Source organism: Lutzomyia longipalpis, chromosome 4 (genome assembly GCF_024334085.1).
Source record: "Lutzomyia longipalpis isolate SR_M1_2022 chromosome 4, ASM2433408v1".
Taxonomy (NCBI): domain Eukaryota; kingdom Metazoa; phylum Arthropoda; class Insecta; order Diptera; family Psychodidae; genus Lutzomyia; species Lutzomyia longipalpis.
The window spans coordinates 11,648,044-11,667,725 of record NC_074710.1 but is presented as its reverse complement, the minus strand read 5'-3'; the positions used below and the strand labels follow the sequence as shown (position 1 = coordinate 11,667,725).

General features: G+C 39.7%; 2 protein-coding genes across 2 annotated transcripts; one reads left to right on the top strand and one right to left on the bottom strand.

Annotated features, from left to right (window-relative positions):
* Positions 1–2,553: 2,553 nt before the first annotated feature.
* LOC129796293 (phosphatidylinositol 4-kinase alpha) lies at positions 2,554–19,678 on the bottom strand. Its single transcript, XM_055838074.1, has 9 exons — positions 19,402–19,678; positions 17,723–19,327; positions 15,896–16,866; positions 15,268–15,822; positions 14,376–14,635; positions 12,942–14,311; positions 12,746–12,866; positions 3,525–4,072; positions 2,554–3,454 (listed from the first exon to the last, which is right to left on the bottom strand). Exons 1-9 carry the CDS (start codon positions 19,489–19,491, stop codon positions 2,822–2,824), a joined length of 6,153 nt encoding a protein of 2,050 aa, XP_055694049.1. The 5' UTR covers positions 19,492–19,678; the 3' UTR covers positions 2,554–2,821.
* LOC129796321 (chymotrypsinogen A-like) lies at positions 6,643–7,778 on the top strand. The gene is made up of 2 exons (XM_055838139.1): positions 6,643–6,743; positions 6,817–7,778. The coding sequence occupies exons 1-2, from the start codon at positions 6,678–6,680 to the stop codon at positions 7,654–7,656; spliced, it is 906 nt and encodes a 301-aa protein (XP_055694114.1). The 5' UTR covers positions 6,643–6,677; the 3' UTR covers positions 7,657–7,778.
* Positions 19,679–19,682: the final 4 nt, after the last annotated feature.

The following is a 19,682-nucleotide window of genomic DNA, read 5'->3' as shown; positions in this document are numbered from 1 at the left end:
GGATCATAAACTTAAATTGCAAGAGAACGGTGATAGATAGAGACTTGCGGTAAACGGCAAAGTTTAAATATCGACCTGAAGAAATCCGATTATGAGGTCAAATCCACCCCCCCCACCCCCCCGTCCGCCATTTTGAATAACCTCAAAATTTTGTTTTCGATATATCTCAGCCGCTATTATAGCTAGAGGTCTGAAATTTTGATATGTTGTAGGGGCCGACCGATTTTGATCAACCCGGGGTCAAATGAAAGATCTCAACAAACCCTACAACTCTCTAGAACATCTAAAGTTTCAAAAGTGACCGCTAGGGGGCCAAAAATCAAAAACAAAATTTTCGATGAGTTTTCGATGAATATCTCGAAAACGCCATTATCGATTTGCTTCATTTTTTGATATGTTATAGTTGACCATATTATCTAGCTTCATGCCAAAAATGAAGAAAATCTATGTCTCCGTTCTCGAGATATAGCCTTCCAAAGTTGGCATGTCATATCTCGTGTTCTACAAGTCCGATTTTGATCAACTCAAGTGCAAATGAAAGGTTTCGTGAAGCTCTACAAATGTCTAGAACATTGCAAGTTCGAGAAATGACCGCGAGAGGCGCTAAAGTCAAAATCAAAATTTTCGAAAATTTCGAACTCGAATATTTCGAAAATGCCATTATCGATTTACTTCATATTTTAATATGTTATAGTTGAGGTTAAGACCTTTCCAACGATAGCTCAAACTCAAAAATCTATGGAGCCGTTCCCGAGATATGGCATTTTAAAGATTTCTTGGGGGATGACTTTTCAACTTTTCCCGATTTTGCATGTATTTAACAAATTCGCGTTCTAGTTTGCTCTCACAAAATTGGTACACTGAAAGAAACACAGCTCTCGTAAGCTTGGTCAGCTTACCCGTACATTTCCACTTTTCTCAGCCCCAGAATGGATATTGAAAATTCTGGTACATCAAAATCTGCATTGGAAGTTCCTCTTTCATTTGCTTTTTACCCCATCAAAATCAATCCAGTAGATCCTGAGAAAAACCTACTTTTGTGTTTTGAGGAAAATCACAAAATGGCGTCGCACATAAGATGGCGGAAAGTGATTTTCTCACTTTTCAATAATAAGTCTTAAAATGTGGCCAACTTTTGAAAACCAAGTTTAAAAAAAATAAAAAAAAAACATTTCATTTCACCAGCTCTCAAAAGAGACCCCCCTTAAGAGAGAATTGAGAACTGCCCAATTTTGTTCTGAAGGCTGGGTTTTTTTCTGACTTGATTTAAAAATTTAACTGTCAGTGCAACAGTATTATCAGTATTATACTAACCATTGAGAGTAGTTATAAAAACGTTTAACACTCCGTATACTATGAGGGGTAGGTGATCGATCCCAGAGATATATTTCAAATAATTGCGTTCCAGTTCTTAGAGGTATAGAACCAAGCTTCTGGAAATAAGTTTTTCTGAGAAGATCGCGTAAAAATTTAAGATCAATCCGACCACCAGAAAAAAAAAGTTATTAACAAAAATGTAAGAAGAGGGAATTCAAAAATTGGTGTAACGGTCAAATTTATTCCTTTTTCTTCGCTTTGTTACTCTTTGTCTCTTTCTAGAAGATTCTAACCTCAAAAAATCATTGCAAAAATCATTGTTAACACTAGAGGACCTAATATTTGGCACAACGCGGAGGATCAAATTGGTAATAACTACCAGCTGATAAAATATGTTCAATAATTAATTATTAATCAGTTTATTGAACGAGGATCGAAAGTTTCACTAATTCTCGATCCCCTTCAAGCATTCCTGCACATAATTACTAAATATTTAATTGAGAAAATCGTCACTGAAAAAAAAAAATTGCGTTGAATCGATGCAAAATTGCAAATTCAAACGACTTTTTTAGCTACAATTTTACTTAATTTATTATTGCGCCTAAATCATCACAAACTTTGATTCTTCAAGTAACTTTTTAGTCACTTCCGGCAATAAAATTAGTCCATATTAATGATTTTCACCGGGAAAAAAATGAACAAGAGTACTTTATTTGGGAAATATGGGGAAACATAACCTCAAAACCATGGCTAAAATGTATGGGATTTTGACTGGTAGTTATTACCAATTTGATCCTCCGCGTTGGATTCTGACTTTGACCTCAATTATCTTCCAAAGAAAAGACTTTTCTCGAGATTTTCTTTCTGCTATCTTAAAGTAATTAAAATTCCCTACACATAGATGCTAAATTCATCGAGATAAGTCCAATAGATTTTATTTTGTGACGATTTTAAGGTTCAAATTGGTAGCAAGTACCAGTAAAGTCCTCTGAGTGTTAAAAATCCATTTAAAATTAATTTTTGTGTTCTAAAATGAACAAAGACTTCTTAGGGAGTACCAAGGAGTCTTCTAAAGCACATTTGACCGAAAGAATTTGCTTTTTTTGCGGAAAATTCTATGGGGTCGATCACCTACCCCATTAGTAATTAGTGTAAGTGTTTTGCTCACAGTATACGGAGGGTTAAGTCTATAACGGATTTTTTCGAATTTTTAATTTTTTTTATAAATTTAGTTCACCAAATGATTTTACTTTGGAAACGCTGCAGTTGAAAAATCCATTGAAGGTGCAATTTCCGGCAATTTTGTTTCAAAAGATTTTTTTTAAACCATTTAACAGACATTTATATTTTCTCTATAGGAGCCAACCACATAAATACATAGTTCATTGATTTTTTTATAGTATAATCACATAATGAAATGAAATATAGGTAATAATGCTGTGAGGGTATGTAATCTTACCTCGATGTCCTTTTCTTTCCTCCGGTGTCCTTTGCCCTCCCTCACTTAGTAGGGTATCTGATTCTGGTAGTATTGGATCATGTCGTAGGTGCGAGTACGGAAATTCTGGTAGGAATTCCGAATAATGCCAAGCATATGTGCTGCTGCCTCTTTGTTACTCTTATTCGGAACAAATCTCTGTTTTAGGAGATTAATTGTTTGTCCCCGGAAGCATGGCAGTCCTGTGTCCAGCATGAGTGACACGAGGGAGACAATGGCATCCTGGTATGGACGTACAGCCAGGAAGGATTGAACACAGAGTTCACAGAACCACTTGAATGCGGCTGCATCCATTTTCCCACCCATCACCATCACCATCTCATCGGTGATCTTCATGTCGGGCTCAAAGCCAATATTCCCCCCGGGGGAGGATTCAAACATAAAGCCAAAGTCAATGTGAATAATGTGTCCATCTGTGTCAATCATAATGTTCCCATTGTGACGATCCTTAATCTGCAGGAGGTACCCTATCACGGAGTAAGCTGCCATTGATTTGACAAAGTTACTTCGCGCCATCTGGAAATCACGTCCTGTTTCATCCCCATACTGATGCAGGAAGTACTCATAGAGCCCCGAATCCGTCTGTCTGCCCAATTGATCGCGTGATTTTGCATTTGGGACGCACTCAATCACCCCACACTGCAATGAAGCAAAGAAACTTATTTTCTCAAACTCTCTACATTCCCTCACACATTCTTCACATCCTTACCCCAGGAGCTGTGGCCACAACACGATACGGGAAGAGGAAGAGATCCAAACCAACTTTCCGGAACATATTCTTGAAGATCGTTATAACTTGCAACGCCAGCATATCCTGGCGCACATCATCGCCAACCTTGAAAATAGCCGCCTTCCACACATTCGACGTCTTCTCCTGCTGCGTCAACCCAATACTCTTACCCTGATCCTCCATCACCATTGACTCAAACTCAGAAATTCCACACGGAAGGACACGAAAACGTGCCAAATACGGCGCCTTGGCGGCACTCTGCATCGGCGTACCGCTATTGTAGTCAATATCCAAGACCATTGCTTCGGGATTCGAAGGCAAGTAGCATCCAGCTTGCACCTTAATCTTACTCAGCGCCTCCAAACAGGCCTTCTTCCTAGCCGCACCCTTCGGGAATCCCCGAATATCCCCACTAACAGCCGTAATTTTGCTGAAGAAATTAAATTCGCGCTCATAGAAGCTCTTAGCAGGTCCCGAGAAGGAGTTTATGATGTTCTGCGTTAGAGCATCCAATGTATCGTACAGAGCTAATTGGAATAGAGAATAAAGCAAGCCGTTAAGTTGTATTTTTTTAACCGTTTTCACTATGAATTCTTAAAGATTTTTCCGAGATTATTTTTAAGTTTTTATTTTCAGCCAAGATTTAGAATGTCTTTATTCTGTCGAATTTATTTTTTGACTCATCCTGCAAGGATTCTTTTACAATATTTTCAAATTTTAAAATCCATCCTAAGGGGTGTTTATCTGTGAGTGAAAATCTTCAGATTATTCGTCGAGATTCGGATTATTCTTCAAGGATATTTTTAGACTATTTGCTAATATTCAGATTATTAGTCTAGGAAAGTCAATCATAACGCGTCCAGTTATAAGAGTTGGTGTCCAACAACGTATAGAAGTTTGTTTATACGTTGTAAGTCAATCATAACGCGTCCAGTTATAAGAGTTGGTGTCCCACAACGTGTAGAAGTTTTATTATGCGTTGTAATACTATTTGTGAGCAGTATTAGTAGGCAACGTAGGCAAAATTGATTTTTTGTGAAATTCAGTAATTTGATGGATAAAAATGGTCATATCTCTAGTTCTATAACACCTACAGAAATTTCGTGATTAGTTTTGGAAAGGTCTTGAAATAAGCTATAATTTGACATATATCTCAATGATTTTCAAGGTCACCTCTAGAACACAAAGTGGCGGATTTTTGTTTCACAAAAAGAGTTTTTCGCAATTTTCGTCATGAAGGAATGGTTCTAGAGGTTTCTGATGTTCTAGAAAGTTGCAGATAATTGCAAAACCTTTAATTTGATACCAAATTGAGCAAAATCGGACAGACCGTTCAAGAGATATGACTCTTAGAACTTTTCAAATTCAAGAATTTTTCAAATGGCCATATCTTCTAAACGGCGACATAGATTTTCTTCATTTTCGGACTGGTGACAGATATTGAGTCAGGCTACAACATATCTAAATTTAAAGGAAATCTATAACAGATGTTCGGAGATATAGCCCCTTAAAGTTATGCAATTTTTGTTTTTGATTTTAGCGCTTCTTGCGGCAATTTTTGGAACTTGAAATGTTCTAGATAGTTGTAGGGCTTCTTGAAACCTTTCATTTGATACCAAGATCGTCAAAATCGGTCAAGCCGTTCTCAAGTTATATCGAAAAAACACTTTTTGCTTTAGGTCGCCATATTTGCTAAACGGCTTGACCGATTTTCAAGTATGAATTGTCGATGAAAACGTCTCACTGAGCACTACAATATACTAAAATTTTAGACCTCTAGCTATAAGGGAACTGATTGACGGTGTTTCAAAATGGCGGACGGCGGCCATTTTGAATTCTGAAAATGCAAAAAAAATGAAATTTTACACCCACATATAGAAAACTTCAAACCCGAAGTCTCTATCTGTTACCGTTCTCGAGCTATAAGGCAAAGTGTGGGCCAGAGGCCGGCCGGCCGGCAGGCAGGCCGGAACATTTTTTTTCCACTACCATTTTCGTAATGTGGGATGTCTAAAACGTGCTCATACCAAGTTTGAGCCCGATCTGAGGTGGTCGGAAAATCCGACGATTACAATACTTGGTGTTGGCCACGAAGTGGAACACCAACTAATTCAGATTATTCGTAAAAATGCAGATTAGTCGTTGCGATTCGGATTATTCGTCAAAATTCATATTATTCGTTGCGATTCAGATTATTCGTCAAGTTTCAGATTATTTGCTAATATTCAGATTATTAGTCTAGGAAATTTGGATTATTCGTAAAAATGCAGATTATTCGTTAAGATTCAGACGATTCGGATCATTCATTAAAATTCAGATTATTCTTTGTAATTCGGATTATTCGGCATTCGGCAAGATTTGGATGCTTCGGCAAAATAAATCGAAATATTCAACAGATAAACACCCCTTGATCCATCCCCATTAGCTACAAAATTCTAAGTTTCAGTTTAGTTATTTTTCGCACAGAACGTCAAAACTTTTTTTTAACTTAAAAAAAAAACAGAAATAAAAGAAGAAGATTATTTAAAGAATTTACCAACTAAAATTTTAACTACAGTCGTGCTCTCGTGGTAGGACCGTCGTCAAAATGACTTCTCCGCGGTAAAACGGCTTCAGAATGAAGTATTTTGCCTTCGCAGTGGGACAATTAGTGCTATTGGAAAGGTAGGATACTAATTGTCCCACTGCGAAGGCAAAATTCCTCATTCTGAAGCCGTTTTACCGCGGAGAACTCATTTTGACGACGGTCCTACCACGAGAGCACGACTGTATTGAACTCAATCTTTTTTTTTTAAGTAGGTATCTCAATACTCGGTAAGACTCCTTGTGGATTACTAATGACTTAATTATCGTGCTCTACTTGTTGCACTACTGTCCCAATAATTTTTTTCCTAAAAGATAAGAACATTCTTGCAAATTTTTTATCTTTTGCGGAAGTTTAGAATCCGGTTGAACTCATAAATTTATGTGTACGTATTTTTTTTTTGGGGTGTATTCCATAAAATGGAACGTTTTAGATACACCTGCGTGTCAACGTTAAATTTACGGATTAGAAATGGCGGAATAAGTAGTATATATAGGAATAGGTAAAGTTCTTCTAAGCAGTTCAACTGAAGACAAAGTTTGAGCAAAATGAAAAAGTTTATTGGAATTTCCATTGCTGTAGCATTCGTGCTGACTTGGGGCGTTTCAGCTAAGGTATTGTATCCTTAATGAGATTTATGTAAATAATTTTTTATTTATTTTCTTTAGTTTTTTTGGTTCTTTATAGAATTTGAAATCTTCCTTTACTCCGAAGGACCCATTCAACATTAAGTCCAGACTTCTTGGAAGTTCAAGAATTGTTAATGGCGTCCCCGCCACACTAGGTCAGATTCCGGAACAAGTTTACTTGTTGGGCTATAGTGATCCTCTGGGGCTTATTGAAATGTATGCTTGTGGAGCAATCATCGTAAGACCACGTTGGGTTATTACTGCAGCACATTGCCTGGATGTAACATCTTCGCTGGGTACTCCTGTGGCAAGTATCAGACTCCGTGCTGGTATGGTTAACCTTAACAACCCAGGCTCCACTCAACAATCCATACTTGTTTTAGCATCTGGCAATATTTATCCACATCCTAATTACAATTCTGACACATTAGAGAATGATATTGGTCTCATAAGAGCAACAAGTCTTCTAGTAAGTCAATTCAATTTGAATGGGCCTAATGTAAGAGCCGCCAATTTACCATCAAGCACCCTAAATATGGCAAATTATGTTGGTACTGATCTCAGAATCTCAGGATATGGACTAACGCAAACAAATGGAAACACCTCAACTATACTACTCACGGCAGTAATTAAAATCATCTCATTCAGTTCCTGTGATCAAGTATACGCCCCAGATGGCATTCCAAGTACTTGCTTCTGTGGTCAAGATTCAACAGCGCCCATAAGTTCCGGATGTCAAGGTGATTCAGGTGGCCCAGCAACTATTATGATTGGCACAACACGCACCGTTGTTGGAGTAGTTTCATTTGGTGGCGACACCTGTGGAACACCTCCACAGGGATTCACAGAGATTGCGAAATTCATCACTTGGATGAATCAATACATTAATGGGTCCTAAGCGTCTTCAATGCTGCCCATTTGAAGGTCAAGGAAAAAGGACAACAAACTTATAAAGATTTTACAGCTTATCTTCTTTTTTCTTTATACAACAAATAAATAAAATTATTATTCGTGCAATAATTATGATTTTATTAAAATAAAACGTTGGACCTTTTGTGTAGCATTGAAATAACCATTTTTGTGGATAGTAGAAGATAAAAATTCTCTTTTTTTTTCAAACTCTTATCTGCGTAGACAAAAAAAAAGAATCCGATTGATCTCGTGAATTTATAAGTGTCAACTTTCTTTTAGTGGGTGTAATTAAATATGGTAGATACACCTTTATGTAAAGATTAAAAAAGAGAAAAAAATGAAAGAATTATTAGGAGGTATATAAACGAGTAGAGAAAGTTCTATTTGGCAGTTGAGTTAAAGCTTGAGCAAAATGAAAAAGTTGTTTGGAATTTTCAGTGTAGTCGCATTTATGCTGACTTGGACCGTTTCTGCCAAGGTATAGGATCTTTATTCCTGAATTCCGTAATTATGTACATATTAGTGTTATAGGATTTATTTATTTGTGCGTGCTTTTCAACTGATTTCTCTGGTTTTTGTTTTTAGAATTTGAATCCCTTCAATAATCGGGAAGATCCTTTTAACATAAAAGCATCATTTAACGGAAATCCGAGAATCGTTAATGGCAACCAAGCTGCTTTGGGTCAGTTCCCAGAGCAAGCGCTTGAGTGCGCATCCAAAGGTCGCCGGATCGAATACAGAACCCGGCAAACGCGCCCCATCCGCCAACGTGCAATTAGATCACGTTGACCGGTTGGATCAGGAGATTGATACACTCCTATCTGTAAAATGGCCCACACGTGGTAGTCCCACTACTTCTCCGCAAGGAGAACAACAACATCATATAGGGCGGCCGGCCCTGTTCCTATATGGGACGTAGCGCCAAAATATTTTTTTTATATATTTTTATTTAATTCACAAAAATGCATGAAATTACAAGGGAGCTATGGGGAAAAAATATTATTAACATTAAGCGGGATGAGATTAATTGGAGCGAAGCGATAATTTACCTCGTACGTATATAATATTATTTACGTCACGTATTTTAATTTATGTACCATAGAAGGAAATCATCAGGATGGCATCTCCTTTATCAATGATAAATAACGAAAATTTTCAGTTTTTCGTCCGAAGTTTTCCCTCCTTTTGAAAACCGTCGGATTTTTGCATTATTTGGTATTGTACTGTCCTCCCCTATGTATATTTCTACTATAACAGTAAATCAAATTAGTAGTTTAACATCAAAAGATTTATTTAAAATAATTCGGAAAATAAAAAAAAATATTTAGTGGGAAAAATATACATATAAAGCATATAAATATAAATGTAAATGTAAAGTAAAATATAACGGTACACTATATAGCAGTATGGTACAGATTAAGAAGAAAAGGGAATGTACTGGTAAGTTTCACTTACGGGCTGTGATTCTTCCTTCAGAGGTCAGTCCAAGTATGATATTTGATGAAGATTAAGGTGAAATGTGGCAGAAAATTCAAGTGTGTCAAAGATTGGGGCTGGCAAACTCTGGGGAAGGATGACTCGCGCATTGGCTATGATTCCTGGCGCGAATCATCCTTCCCCAGAGTTTGCACCCCCAATTTATGACACACTTGTATTTTCTGCCACATTTCACCTCAATCTTCATCAAATATCATACTTGGACTGACCTCTGAAGGAAGAATCACAGCCCATAAGTGAAACTTACCAGAACAGATAATATAGTCAGCTATAACATACTAAAATTTCATTCAAATCTATCGTACAGTTTTCGTGATATTCATCAAAAACTAATCGAAAATTTTGTTTTTTTGATTTTTAGCCCTCTAGCGGTCACTTTTGAAACTTTGGATGTTCTAGAGAGTTGTAGGGTTTGTCGAGATTTTCATTTGACCCCGGGTTGATCAAAATCGGTCAAGCCGTTTTCGAGTTATGATCGGTTTTCAATGAAAAATTGTGACAGCCATATTGGCTAAACGGCTTAACCGATTTTCAAAAATGAGGTATCGTTGGAAAGGTCTTGATGGCCCCTACAACATATCAAAATTAAAGATTTTTAGCTATAATAGGGGCTGAGATATAGGCTAAATTTGGGGGTTGTCGGGGTTGTCCAAAATGGCGGACGGAGGGGTGGGGGGGTGGATTTGACCTTGTAATCGGATGTCTTCCATCCAACATTTAAACTTTGCCGTTTACCGCAAGTCTCTATCTATTACCGTTCTCTTGCAATAAGGCGTTATACTTCGGCCGGACGGACGGACGGAACATTTTTTTGGAGCATACGTTTTTTGGAATGTGGGGACCCTAATTCGTGCTCATACCAAGTTTGGGCCCGAACGGACAACATTGCATTTTAGGTGGTACACAAAAGCTGTGCTATTCTTTTCTTCGAAAGAACAGCTAAAAAGAAAGCATTGACATTGGTAAGATTTGATACCGCGACCATAATATTCGAAAACAGCTGCACTACACGTTTTTTTTTGGAGCCAGAAAAAAAGGCAAAATACGTAAATTAGTTGGTGTTCCACTTCGTGGCCAACACCAAGTATTGTAATCGTCGGAAAAACCGACCACCTCAGATCGGGCTCAAACTTGGTATGAGCACGTTTTAGACATCCCACATTCCAAAAATGGTGGTGGAAAATTTTTGATCCGGCCGGCCGGCCGGCCGGTCGCCCAAACTTTGCCTTATAGCTCGAGAACGGTAACAGATAGAGACTTCCGGTTTGAAGTTTTCTATAGAAATGTGGGTGTAAAATTTCATTTTTTCGCATTTTCAAAATCCAAGATGGCCGCCATCCGCCATTTTGAACTACTGTCAACCACTTCCCTTATAGATAGAGGTCTGAAATTTTAGTATGTTGTAGAGCTCAGTGAGACGTTTTCATCGATAACTCATACTTGAAAATCGGTCAAGCGGTTTAGCAAATATGGCGGCCTAAAGCAAAAAGTGTTTTTTCAAAATATCTCGAGAACGGCTTGACCGATTTTGACCATCTTGGTATCAAATGAAAGGTATTGCGAAGCCTACAACTGTCTAAAACATTTCAAGTTTCAAAAACATCAGCAAGAGGCGCTAAATTCAAAAACAAAAATTGCCTAACTTTAAGGGGCAATATCTCCGAATCCCCATTAGGCAAATCTTTTAAATTTTGATATGTTGTAGCCTGACTCAATATCTTTCACCAGTCCAAAAATGAAGAAAGTCAATCATAACGCGTCCAGTTATTAGAGTTGGTATACCACAACGCGGATGGGTCAGTCTATGCGTTGTAATTTAATTTGTGAGTAGTATTAGTAGGCAAAGTCGATTTTTTTGTAAAATTTGGCAATTTGACAGATTAAAATGCTTATATCTCAAGTTCTATTAAACTTACAGAAATTTCGTGATTAGTTATGGAAAGGTATTGAAATAAGCCATAATCTGACATATATTTAGAAACATTTCAAGGTCACCTTCAGAACAGAAAATGGCGGTTTTTTGTTTTACAAAAACAGTTTTTAGCATTTTTTGTCCCGAAGAAATGGTTTTAGAGGTTTCTGATGTTCTAAAAAGTTGTAGACTTTTGCAAAACCTTTAGGTTGATACTAAGATGGGCAAAATCGGACAAGCCGTTCAGGAGATATGACTCTTTGAACTTTTCAAATTCAAGAATTTTTCAAATAGCTATATCTTCTAAACGGCGACATAGATTTTCTTCATTTTCGGACTGGTGATAGATATTGAGTCAGGCTATAACATATCAAAATTTAAAGGAAATCTATGATCGGGATTCGGAGATATTCCCCCTTAAAGTTAGGCAATTTTTGTTTTTGATTTTAGCACCTCTTGCGGTCATTTTTGGAACTTGGAATGTTCCAGACAGTTGTAGGGCTTCTCAATACCTTTCATTTGATACCAAGATGGTCAAAAGCGGTCAAGCCGTTCTCGAGTTATATCGAAAAAACACTTTTTGCTTTAGACCGCCATATTTGCTAAACGGCTATACCGATTTTCAGGTATGATTTGTTGATGAAAACGCCTCACTAAGCCCTACAACATACTAAAATTTCAAATCTCTAGCTACAAGGGAACTGGTTGACGGTGTTTCAAAATGGCGGACGGCGGCCATCTTGGATTTTGAAAATGCGAAAAAATGAAAATTTACACCCACATTTCTATAGAAAACTTCAAACCCGAAGTCTCTATCTCTTACCGTTCTTTAGCTATAAGGCAAAGTTTGGCGCACCGGCCGGCAGGACGGCCGGCCGGCAGGCCGGCCGGCCGGATCAAAAATTTTCCACCACCATTTTCGTAATGTGGGATGTCTAAAACGTGCTCATACCAAGTTTGAGCCCGATCTGAGGTGGTCGGTTTTTCCGACGATTACAATACTTGGTATGCCACGATTGTGGTATACCAACTAATTCTATGTCGCCGTTTAGAAGATATAGCCATTTGAAAAATTCTTGAATTTGAAAAGTTCTAAGAGCCATATCTCCTGCACTGCTTGACCGATTTTGCTCATCTTAGTATCAAATTAAAGGTTTTGCAAAACTCTACAACTTTCTAGAACATCAGAAACTTCTAGAACCATTCCATCAGGATAAAAAATGCCAAAAACTGTTTTGGTGAAACAAAAATCCGCCATTTTGTGTTCTAGTGGTGACCTTGAAATGTATCGAAACATATGTCAGATTATAGCTTGTTTCAAGACCTTTCCAAAACTAGTCAAGAAATATCTGTAGGTCCTATAGAACCAGAGATATGACCATTTTTATCCATCAAATTACTGAATTTCACAAAAAAATCAACTTTTCCTACTAATTCTGCTCACAAATCGCATTACAACGCATAAACAAACTTCTACACGTTGTGGGACACCAACTCTTATAACTGGACGCGTTATGATTGACTTTCTCATACATTTTAGAAAATCGGCTCTCCTGAAAAGTAGCGTTTTTGAGTTAGGTTCATAATGAATGCATCCGGCGATATAAGGAATTTCCTTAACTTTTTAGGCATTAAAATAAATTTAAAATAAGAAACATTGACTCACTGTCTTTGTGATGTTGATCCTCATCCACGTACATGTTAGTCTGCATATTCCAAATGAGCTGATGAGCCACAATTTGGGACCTCTTTGAGATGTGCTTTATGAATTCTGCAATGTAGCCCATCTGCGGGAGGAAAAATCAAAGTTTTTGATCACTAAACTTCCCTTTAAATTAAGAAGATCAACAAATAAAACTTACAGTGTCGTAGCGAAGTGCCTGAACAAGTTGCGGAATGTAGGGAAGGATTGAATTTGCTGGGCAAGAGTTTAGGGACTTAATGGCGTACTGCGCAGAGAGAGGGTGCAGCGGAAATTGGCGGGAGAAGTAGGAAATCGCCTGAATGGGCCCAACACGACTCCACGATAGCACGTACACCAATTCTGGAACCTCACTGAGGAGTGTCTTGGTTGTCACGAGGAATTTAATGGCTTCCGGCAGATGCGCCACTTGGATGGGATCCAAGCACACCAGCCGGGAGATTTCATCCATAACATTCTCATCATTCCGGATGCGCTGAATGAGGTAGACACCAAGTGCTGGATTGTGTGCCCATGCAACACGTGCGTGATCCCGCCAGATGTGAAGCTTTGTCGGACGAGCACGCCATTCCGTGATGAGGGATTCCCCGGGAATGGTGAGATCCAGTGCCTGTGTGGGATTGTACCACGTGATGAGGAATTCAATTTCCAACGCCAAGAGGTCCATTATGAGATTCCTCTTCTTCATGTACTCCTTATTGGTGTCGTCAATCTGAAAGGGGCCCCTCTTGCTGCGTGTTGACTTCTTCGAGAGTGTTGACGTTGAATGCGGGATTGTGTTGTACCACCCACCCGTCCCGGTGCTATTACTCTTCGCCAAATCACTCCCAGCCACGGAAACCTCACTCAGGGGACGCGTTGAGCTGGATGTTGTTGGGAATTGCCCCGTTGTATCGAGATCCGCCAGCTCTGACGACACCAAATACTTCTTCTCACTCCGCATTGTCTGCCAGAACTTCAGGAGGACCATTATGTCCTCATACAGCACCTTCCGGGATTGCGTTGGTGGAATCTGTGGGCCACAGAAGTAGTCAAGGGCATAGCTGTAGATTCTCTCCCGTAGAATATTCCTCCCCATTGATTTTGCAATGGTATTCCCCTGAAGAAGGGATAATCCACACTGGAGAAGCTTAAATCTACACCCAACAGCTGCAATGCTGTGATTAAGCCTCATATCACGCGTCCCAATGGGCAAGCATCGATGCAGTAGCAGGCAGAACATCTCCACTTTATCCTTATTGCAATACTTAGCTGTATCCACCATCTCCGACAGGAGTTGCAGCCAAATTGAATGAGGCGCCACATTGATGGGTGGCGCAACATCCGAAGCATCACTCATCACCATGGGACTCATTGTATCCTCCTCCTTCGCAAAAATCCCCAAACGCTTCTCAAATGTTGCCTGCCACGCACTTATCATCTCCTGAATCAGGCACAACTCCAAATCCTGCCGTGCTGTAACAATCCACTGCCAGCACTCAATTGCCGTTGTCACCGTGGATTCCGTGAACAGTTCAACCTGCGATGATGCTGCAAACGCAAAAACCAACAATGGAGGACAACTTCCAACCCTAAAGTTTTAATCTGAACTCACAAACTGCATGGATTAGCTTCCTATTGAGACCAGAACAGAGAATAAGGTAAGCTGTGGCCCTCCACACTGCTCCACGATGCTTAATGTCACATTTATCCTTGCACGCATCCCACACATCCTTAATCAGCCGATCAGCAAGACCCAGCTTCTCTTCATCATTGAGAACAGACAGGAGTCCCGAAATCTCACCAGCATACTTACTCCGGAGACACAGGACCGAGACAAACTGGGACGTATCGTTCGTACTTGGGTTGTTGTACCTATTTAACCGTATTAACGGAAAATTCCGTTCATTCACATGATTTGTAGGATTCAAAATCAAATCATTTAAAGATATTTTTGAATCAGCAAAATTTGCAGGACTTGCGAGATTTGTGAGAATTGATAAGATTTATAAAACGATTTTTAAAGTTTAGTTTTCAACAAAAAAAAAACAAAAAAGATGTTTTATTTACAGGAATTTGTGGGATTTATGGGACTTGCGGGATTTGTGGGATTTATGAGATTTATTGGATTTGCGGGATTTATTGGATTTGTGGGATTCATGAGATTTGCGGGATTTATTGGATTTGTGGGATTTGTTATAATTTAAAGATTTAATTTATAAAAATAATTTGATTTAGTTCGTGTTCCTTGTCTTTGGATTCAAGGAAATAATAAAAGTTCTGGGACAAGCATGACTTTCAAAAATTTAGTATTTTTTGGGTTAAATATCCTACTTTATAACTTTAATTTAGGGAACTCTTCGTCTTGATTTAGTAAGTCTTTTTATGCTTGAATTAAACATTTTAAGGCTTAGACTAATATTTGAATTTCTTTTGCGGATTATCCGAATATTAATCGAATAATTTCGTTAAGATAAACCCCCTTTGTGTAAATAAAAGACACTAACCTCTTATTGTTGACCGCAACGGCAGTATTGCCGGGAGAATTGGCAATTGTTGTCTGGAGAACAGACTCAAAAGCCAGCGCAAGACCACAGTGATTGCTGAGGGAGGAGATGTTCAGGTGATTCGGGTACTCCTGAAGATGACTCCTAATGAGTTTAGGGGCCCACTTCATGGCCTCACTGAAGATCCCCTGGCATCTGTGCGCGAAATCCTTGACACGTCCCTCCCTAGCCGGAAGGCTGTCCATCAGTTGCAGCGTGTAGGGTGTTCCGTGCACCTTCAAGCTAGGACTCTCCTCATTCGGATTGAGGGAAAGCGAAAACGACAAGAGCTGCAGAATATCCAACATGCACCAGAGAAATCGTCGATTCCACAGCAAATCTGGGAATTTATCCACAAATTGGGACAAATACTGATCAGCAACCACTTGAATTTGTTTATGAGTGTGATTGAAGTAGACCAAAAGGAGGATGGCCTGACTCTCAAGAACATTCTCACGAAGACTGTCCTGTAGGAGGAGAACATTGCAGAACTTCTCAAACACCTGATCACCAATGCTGTGTTATGGAGTAAAAAGCAAGCCGTTAGAAAGAAAGAATAAATTTAGATCGGAGAAAGTTTCTTTCTAACCATTTAATACATTGCCAAATGCCAGATTTATCCTTTTGCAGCGCCAAATCGCAGAGATAGCTGAAAATTAGCTCTAAACTCGGTTCCTTGGCATTCTCAATGCGCAACGTCTCAAGCCAGTACACACTGAGAAGGTACGTGCACTGGGCGAAGGTTAGTTTGTGAATCACCGCCGCTACGTCGGTGGGATGTTCAAGAAGTAGGAGTATCTGACTCCGGAGCTCATTGAGGCTGACACTGTCCGACTTGACGGCTGACGTGTAATTCAGTTCACGCATCTCTGATCTATAGGCTGTCTGGGAGATGAGAAGCGGTGACTTGGCGGCAATTCTCTGCACCCCATGGCACCATTCCGATGGCCAGAGGCGGGAATTTGTGAAGCCCATCACGACGCAGTAGAGCCAGAAGTCCTTGAATAACTTATGCAGACGCTGCTTAGGATTCCTTATAGGTGGCAGGCGATCAACAAGGACAGCAATCACGGGTATTAGCATCCCTAAATTCCCCGCACTTGAACTGGCCTTCTGCACACCGGGCGTATTGTCGTAGCTCCGCTCACCTTCTAAGCCAATCTGCACAAACAGCTCCAACAACTTCCCCAGAAGATCCAACATCTCCAGCTCACCCTCAATATTGGCCGCAATCATCCCGAGAGCATTAACAATGGCATCCGAAACATTATGGTACTGCCGACGTAGTTCTGGATTCGTTGTATACGCCAACGAAGCAGACTGAACCGTTACGCGGGAGAACATCTTCATGATCTCATCGAAAATTGCTGGTTCGCACTTTGACACAATCATACAGCCAAGTTGCTCAACAATCAGCACATTCTGCTCCGAAGGAACTTTGCAGAAGCGTTGAATGAAGAACTGGAGAATACTATGGGTTGTCTTTGGTGTATCCTTCAGTGTAACAGCCACTTGACCCAGCATTACGATTATATTTAGCGAGACAATTGAAGAGAAATCCTAACGAGAAAATTTGAATCTGAATATTTCCGAGGAAGAGTATTTCTGGTAAAATGATTTTTTTACTGATCAAAGAAACAATTTTGAAAGAAATAAAAAATGCAAGGTATCCCACCGCTGCCACCAATTGTACAAACTAGTTGTTCTGATCAAAAGATTTTTTTTACCGCTCAAACAAAATTTCCCACTGACCAAACAATTATTTCATTTTTCTCATCTTTTAAATCATTTTTAGTGATATAAAATCTTTCGAAAGAAATAAAAGATGCAAGGTATCCCACCGCTGCCACCAATTGTTGATAATACTTCATCTCATGAAATGGATTTTCTTACTGATCAAACTTAATTTCCTGCTGACTAAATAATTATTTCATGTCGCGAACCGATTCTTTTTTACTCATCAAAAATTTTTCGAAAGAAATAAAACACATGGAAGGTATCCCACCGCTGCCACCAATTGTACACACTAAATGAATTTTCTAATTGATCAAATCAAATTCCCTAAAGCTTCATTCAACCTTTCTAAGTAATAAAACAAATCATTTCTTAACTAAACAATTCTTTCTTATCAACTAAAATTTCTTACTGATCAAAATATGTAGAATCTTTTGAAAGAAAAAAAAATTACAACGTATCCCACCGCTGCCACCAATTGTTGATACTAATTGATCAAACCAAACTTTCAAAAACCGCTTTCAGCCGTTCTTATTGAAACAAACTACTCATTGTTTCTTAACTAAACAATTCTTTCTTGTCAACTGAACTTTCTTACTGATCAAAATATGTAGAATCTTTTGAAAGAAAACAATAAATTGCAACGTATCCCACCGCTGCCACCAATTGTACACACACTCACCTTGGAATCATTTCCCTGCTTCTCAGCTGTAAAAAGTCGATTTGAAACATTTGCCACGAGTGCTGGGACACAGTAGGGATCCATTAGATGCGCTGCCCGCAGTGCTTTACTAAGATTCTCAATGGCTGCATTTCGGAGGGATTCAAATGCCACCTGAGCTGCTCGTGTCATTTGCAGCGGTTTCGTTGATTGGTAGCTCAGTGCTTGAGCTTCAGGATTCTGCACAATCAATGTGAAGGGGATTTCTTTGTCCTTCTTCTGTTGGGCACACGTGAAAGCGTAGAGATTGGCCAGGATGGGACTTGGATTGACGAGGAAGTCACGAAGGTAGGAAACGGAAGTTCCGGCGATATTTGGACACTTTTGTGCCAACTTCCCCAGGCCTTCGAGACAAACCATGAGCAATGGCATGTGATCCATTACGAGTTTGTGATTTAGGACGGAGTTCAGTTTCTGGTAGAGACGTCCACAGAGTTTATCAGCCCCCGTTTCATCGGCAACTGCCCACACGAGCAGGTCCACACATGCAGCATTGGCGAGGACATTTAATTTGTATTTATTGACATGGTGGGCATTGGTTGAGCGCCATTTAGCTTCAGTGTCGTCAAATTGGCGATTCTGTAGCTGAGTGTTCCCGTTGAGGAATAAATCCTTCACGAATTCCTGCACATCACGCGTAAAGGGTGCCGGAAGGTCATTTTGTGTTTGAAGAAGTTCCCGCAGAAGGGTCACAATGACAAGATTAATTGTTTCCGAGAATGATTGATACCCATAGTACCTGCCATGGTGTCTGAGCTCATACACATCCCCTGCTTGCTCATCGAGATATGCGAGAACTTCCTTTGCGAGCATTTTCTTGGAGATGGCAAAGATTGTCTGAAGATGCTGCACGGGGAATTGAATGGTGCACTCTTCCACCTTCTCGCGCTTTTTCTCATCCTTCTCCACGGGAAATTGAAAGCTTGACCCGTACTTGGAGAAATACAGCGCATTGGCATTGTAGGGAATGTAGTATTTGTGCAAATACTGCGAGAAGACTTTCTTCTTCACGACCTCAAGATTTAGCGAGGGGGATTGTGACATTTGACCCTTTCCGGGAGTTTTCTTCTCGCCCCCTGTTGTGGGTTTGGGGAAGAGACGGCAAAGTAGAGGGGGATCGGTGGTGGTGAAACGTCCCATTGAACGTGCAAGACCGAGAAAGAGGGGCACTGTGGCCTTGCAGAGGATCATGGGGGGCATAGCAACTTTGGACTTGATTATATTGGCCAGGAGATTGAGAACGTCAATTTGTGTGGCGAGAATTTCCTCCCTGTACTTAATACACCTCACGGAGATATCCGTAAGGAGGGTATTGAGGCAGAAAGAGAAATTCTCCGTGGCTGGGATGCGATACTGCTGATCCCGCCGGATGCCATCGTCCACCCATACGGCCTTTGGGAGCCCCTTGGCAAGCTTTATGAGGTACGGAACAATAATCTCTTCATGCTGAAATTTACTCTCCAACAGGAAGATCCCCAGAGCAATGACAGCATCCTCATTGCGACTGTCCAGACAGAAGGTACCCACATTGTTCTCCTGTGGGCAGTACTGGTAGATCACCTCAACCTACAATTCCCCATCCCAAATGAGTTCCCATAAACAAAATTCCTTCACCGGAATGCCCCAAAAATTGAACTTACCCTGGACCAGGGAATACTGGGAAGTCGCGAAAGAATTCTCGCCGTACTGTAGACACTGTTCTGAAAGGTAAACTTTTCCACGGCAACCATTGCACTATTTTCACTTTTCACACAACAAAAAACTCCTTTGCGCCTCCTTGCACACTTTTCCACTTGAATTTCACACAATTACAGGGATTTTCCGGGGTAAAATGCCTTTTTTATTGCCCCATGGAAATATTTGACATTATTGGAAAAATATTGACAAAAGTAATACGAAGATTGGCCACCAGGGGATTGAG